A 5,562-nucleotide genomic window follows, 5' to 3' on the forward strand; every position below is an offset into this window, starting at 1 on the left:
AATGTACTTCGTGCTTATACTCCGTGTTTTTAAACTACAATATATATTTTCTTCGATTAATTAACAATCATTTAAAATACATCGAACATTCTAATGTACCTTATTAATATTTTCGATTGTTTAAAACTAAAATACATTTTTTTTTAACATTTCTACTAGGTAATGATTTTGATTCGAAAAATTATATCTAAAAAAATATTAATGGATATGTCATTTTTAAACAAATATACTTTGTATTACTTTAATTGTTATTAAACTGATACTAAAAAACATTTAAATAACAGGAAAAACAAAGGATGACCATCTATTAATTGCTGGGCATGAAAATCTCGGATATTTCCTCTGTTATATCAACGTGTACGATTTGAATGTAGGTACATTTCCTGTAAATTATTTTCGTATTTGTTGAATTCATTCGTTATAAATAATGCTTTCGAGTTAAACTCATTAACTTATATTTAATTAAAATATACTAATGTATTTATTTCTAAATTTTCTTCATCCTAAATACACTATCAATAGTTTTCAAGCAAAAATTTAGTAAGTGTAACGTTGTATGATTTTAAGGGACACTCACTGTGTATTAATTGTCTTTAAATTTATTTAATACGGTTAAACAACTTCCGAAAGTTTTCAAGCCGTACTTCGATATTTTAACAATACGAAATACACAAGCAGTTATCTTATCATTTTCAACATTTACAATGATATCATTTTAATTACATATTTTGGATGGTTTAAGTGCAATAAAAAAAGTTTGCGCTCAAAAATTTCTCCTGGTAATACATCATCATAAAAGTTACATCATTTTCATTAGCAATTTTATAACATTACAGAATAAATAGCCCAATTATAAATTCCGTTATCTTTTTCTTTTTATGCAACGTTCATTAACTATTTTTTTTTTAACGAATATATGCTTATAAATTAACTTATTAATTATAAAATAAAAAACCGTAAATACGATCATAAAATATGAAAATGTTTAACAGGGAAACTTAAGAACTTTGACTTTATACATTGCACCGAGTATTTGTTGAACAAATAAATAAAAAAAATTATTTCTATATATATGTATAAATTTTACAAAAATGTAAAATATTTTCATACATTTAAAATTGTACAAGATGAAAGTACAATCAATGCACGAATTGTTTTGATGTAAATATCCTTACAGTATTATCAGCACCGCCTGATACTATTATCTTAGGATTTGACCAGCTACAACAGAAAACCTTATCCTCATGTCCAGAAAGATCGAATAGGGGTGCTTTAGGACTGTAAACACATACATATTAATAATCATGATTTAATTTGTACTGCAATTAAAGAAATATCAATATTATAAGATAGATGTACCTTCTAGTATCCCAAAGTTTTAATTCATTGTCACATGCTCCTGAAAGGAATAAATGATCATCTATCGTTGACCAGCGAACAGTTTGTACCCATTGTGTATGTGAAGTAAACATAGCTTTTACAACTTCTCCTTCTGTAAAAATTCCATGAAAATAATAGTGACTAAATAAATTATAAAATCAATTTTAGGTGATATAAACTTATTATTTAAAATTATATTTCTATTTAGTACAGAATTAGAACTATTGAAAAGTTACATACCTGTTGATCTGGGATCATATAGCCTAACATGTTTATCAGCAGATGCCGTTATAGCAGTCCGAGATAATTCTGAGTAATCAATATCAAAAAAGCTTTTATCTCCCATAATTTCATGTTTTATTCCACCTAATTCAGAATCCCATATTTTTATAGTATGATCCCACGATGAAGTTATAATTTCTGTTTTATCTGACCATGTAATACCACTGATAGATTCCTTGTGACCTTTCATTGTTCTTTTAGGAAGCTATAATTAATAATTACATTTTAATTACATTATATATACGTAATATATAACATCAAGCTTCATTTTTATTATAATATATTACTCACTCTTGTTTTTCCATAATCTAATTTTATTTTTTTTGGATTAGGTTCACTATCTTCTATTTCATTCTCTAAAGCTGATATATATCGACAAATAATTAATATATTCAATTATGTTATAAATTATCCTAAAGAAATAATAAACACATTGACTGCCACATCAAATTTACATGATGCTTCCAGATGGTCACAACAAAATATTACAATAGATAATACTTAATTTTCCTAATACAATATATAATATTTTAATTAAAATTTAATTTTAATTATTTAAACATTTGAGACACTCCAATCACTGATAACCACCATGATTTCATCGAAGAAACAAACTCTAGTCGCTAGTAACCGACATAGCAGTCAATTTGTTACATTAAATTAATAAATTTTATAACAATATATTTTTCTTCTTCTTTTTTACAAAAGAAAAGTAAAGAAAATAATGCTTACAGGTAGACCAAATTTTCAGCATCGTATCCCATGATCCTGTTGCCATTATTGATTTATCATGATTCAAACCAATTGCTTGTAATCCTCGTTCGTGTCCTCTGCATATATGGACACATTCTACAGTATTGGCTTTGATATTCCAATCCCATATCATTGCTGTTTGATCATGCGATGCACTATACTTATAATAAAAAACATATTATTATCGTATGTATATGTGAGCCATACATTTGCCAAATTGATTAATTCCACAAAATAAAAAATTAAACAAAATTAATAAAATAATATCTATTATCATATTATTTATTATTAATCAGTCATAGAAAATAGTCTTATTTAACAATGTTGTCTAATTATTAAACCTTTCGCTAATACAATTGTATATCGTAGCATTCTGTATGCTAGTGTCGACTGATCAGAAATGCATTTTATCCATAGTGGTCATATATTGTCATAAGTGTGCCAAGGTGAAAGGGTTAAGGAAATTTATTTTAAATATAAAAAATTAAGTATTGATATCAAGTGTTTTAATAATAAAAATTTGTTTAATTCTAAAAGTAGAGTTAATCGCTTTGGCCTACAAACAAGCTCATATAACTTAGATTTTTCATAATTACTTTACCTGATAAATCTTGCATTTGTTTCATCCAAAGATACCCATGCTATGGCTTTGACAACAGATCTATGTCCAGGTATCACAAGTTGATGTTTTGCCTTAGATGTCCATATGTGTAACGTGTTATCGTAACAACCTGATAATATCCTATAAAAAAACAAATAATGAAATAAATGATATTTCATCTGATAAAAAGATCAATGAAATCTCACAAATAAATATTTTAATATTAACCATTTGTCGCATACAGCTACTGCAGAAACCCAATCATCATGAATAAGACAGTCTTGTGGCTTTGGTGGTTGATGTTTTTCAATATACTCAATATCTATAACTTGTTCGGTAGAAAGACCCTTTTCAGATATATGTTCAGATAATGTAGTACGTAAAAACTGTGATGAGATTAGGAAATCAAAATCTATCTCCTTATCCAATTGACGAGACTCTACAAATTATGTAAATTAGTTTAAAAATAAATAAATATATATATATATATATATATATATATGTATTAATTCCTTCATTTATGTGAATTCACTTTAACACACCGAGTTACCGGAACCCTGATGTTATCCCAATGCGTTATGTAAAAACACACATTTTTGGATACTACAATTTTTTAATTGAGGAAACTTATTTATCTTCCTTGGTAAGAGCAACATACATATTTGAGAACGTAGAACAAATTATTGTTTAAAATGATTTTTTATGGTTCCATTTACACACTCTTTTTGTGGCACTAATTACTCACATAAATGAAGAAATTACTATATATATTTAAAAACTACAAATAATATAAAAACATTGGATTAACCTTTTATGAGTTCATTGACAAGATTATTTAATTCATTTGTTGTAATGGATGTAAATACTGACAAAGGATAATCTGGAACAGCATATCTACAAGCAGATATGAATATAAAATCTTATTAATTATTATACTAATATAAATAAGTAAACCTATATATATATATACACAAATATATATATATATATATAATATAACCTCAAAATATAAATACATTTAACAATAAAGAAAATTAAAACAACTTACTGTTGCTGTTTGGTAATTAATCTTATATTAATATTAGCCATTATAACCTCGTAAAATCCAAGCTTCGATTCTGGCAACGTGCGTTTTATAAAAGCAGATATCTTCCAACATCCAAAGAATAAAGAAGTACATAGAATACCACAAGTCACTTTTCGCGTAACCTGATCACCAGTGGGCGATAGCATATACTTTACCCGATGACGGTAAAAACCACCAAAGAATACAGTATTTTTTGATAGTATATGTTCGTATATGATATATTCTTTAATATAGTATTTATGGTATAGTTATATAACAATATAGAATTTTAAATAATTATATTTAATTTTTAGTGTATAAACATGCGTGTGTGCCTTCAGAAATGCATTTTTACATATATTTCAAAAGTAGCCATTTAAGGCGTTCAAATGGAAGAAAATCCCCAAAATTTGTAGTTAAATCCAACGATGATCACCTGTAACAAGAAAAAACTATATTAATCATACAATCAAGTGACACAATAGCCTGACATATAAATCGTCCAATTCGCAGATGCACTTTTCAATTGAATTCTCTATTTATTTTTATTAAATCTTTATTTACCGTGTTGCAAGAAATTAAATTTAAAAGCGCGATTTTAAATTTTAAAATGTAATAATAAAGAAATAGGAAAAGTTAAAATATTAAGTTACTAATAAAATAATATCTATCAATTATTATAAATACTTTTAAACTTTACGTTATAAATATAAAATAAATAGCAATTAAATAAAATACGATTACAGTGAAAAATCTTAAAGGTGAAACAAGAAAAGAGAAATTACTGGAATATTTACCGAACGTTATTTAAGCTTTAAAATTTAATAATACAAAAATATAAATATTTCTGACTCTAACTAAACACATATGCATCTTTTGACGATTTTGAGGGACACAAATTTGGTGTCCCAAGGAGATGGAATGGTCCATCATCTCCAATTACAACTACAAATTAATGACGAGCAAGAAAATACATATATAATAAAATATAAAATATGACTAGAGAGCTATTCTCGAAAAGTTCTAACTTGCTGTTGAACCTTTGAAAATAACTCAATAGCCTCAATAGTAGTTGCCCTCTTCAGCCACATTTAAGTGGGGGCCTCTTCGGCATTAGCCTCTTCGGCATTTAGCCTCTTCTTTCTTCATGCCCTAAACTCTGCTGTGAGGCTTTTTCTAAACGCATTTTATATACATTTCTTGAACAATCGCAGACCAAAAAAATCCACAAGTCCTATAATTATATTTACTCGAATGCCTCAACAGATATTTGATCTAATCGATGAACCTATTATTAACACTTTGCATTTAAAAAATTAAATAATATCAAACAAAAGCAGAAACTTTGTCATACACATCTTATGGTCTTACTTTTATACTCGACTACTTTTATCTTTTATCTTTACTCTACTTTGTATTTACTATACATATATAACAAATGAAGTATTCAGTAGGAATTACTAAAGAGCAAAGCGTTAAT

General features: G+C 26.6%; 1 protein-coding gene across 1 annotated transcript; it reads right to left on the minus strand.

The window, feature by feature from the left end:
• Nucleotides 1-583: 583 nt before the first annotated feature.
• LOC122517808 (ribosome biogenesis protein WDR12 homolog) lies at nt 584-4,246 on the minus strand. Its single transcript, XM_043636378.1, has 9 exons — nt 4,065-4,246; nt 3,825-3,910; nt 3,245-3,455; nt 3,017-3,157; nt 2,395-2,570; nt 1,954-2,024; nt 1,621-1,867; nt 1,360-1,492; nt 584-1,278 (listed from the first exon to the last, which is right to left on the minus strand). The coding sequence occupies exons 1-9, from the start codon at nt 4,103-4,105 to the stop codon at nt 1,140-1,142; spliced, it is 1,245 nt and encodes a 414-aa protein (XP_043492313.1). The 5' UTR covers nt 4,106-4,246; the 3' UTR covers nt 584-1,139.
• Nucleotides 4,247-5,562: the final 1,316 nt, after the last annotated feature.

Source organism: Polistes fuscatus, unplaced genomic scaffold, assembly GCF_010416935.1.
Source record: "Polistes fuscatus isolate 324 unplaced genomic scaffold, CU_Pfus_HIC Scaffold21, whole genome shotgun sequence".
Classification (NCBI taxonomy): Eukaryota; Metazoa; Arthropoda; class Insecta; order Hymenoptera; family Vespidae; genus Polistes; species Polistes fuscatus.

Excerpts from the sequence above, each read along its gene's own strand:
- LOC122517808 (XM_043636378.1), bottom strand. The coding sequence starts at position 4,105 with ATGGCTAATATTAATATAAGATTAATTACCAAACAGCAACA. Across the intron at positions 3,911-4,064 it reads TTAATTACCAAACAGCAACA|ATATGCTGTTCCAGATTATC; the intron begins GTAAGTTGTTTT and ends ATCTGCTTGTAG. Across the intron at positions 3,158-3,244 it reads GTAGCTGTATGCGACAAATG|GATATTATCAGGTTGTTACG; the intron begins GTTAATATTAAA and ends GTTTTTTTATAG.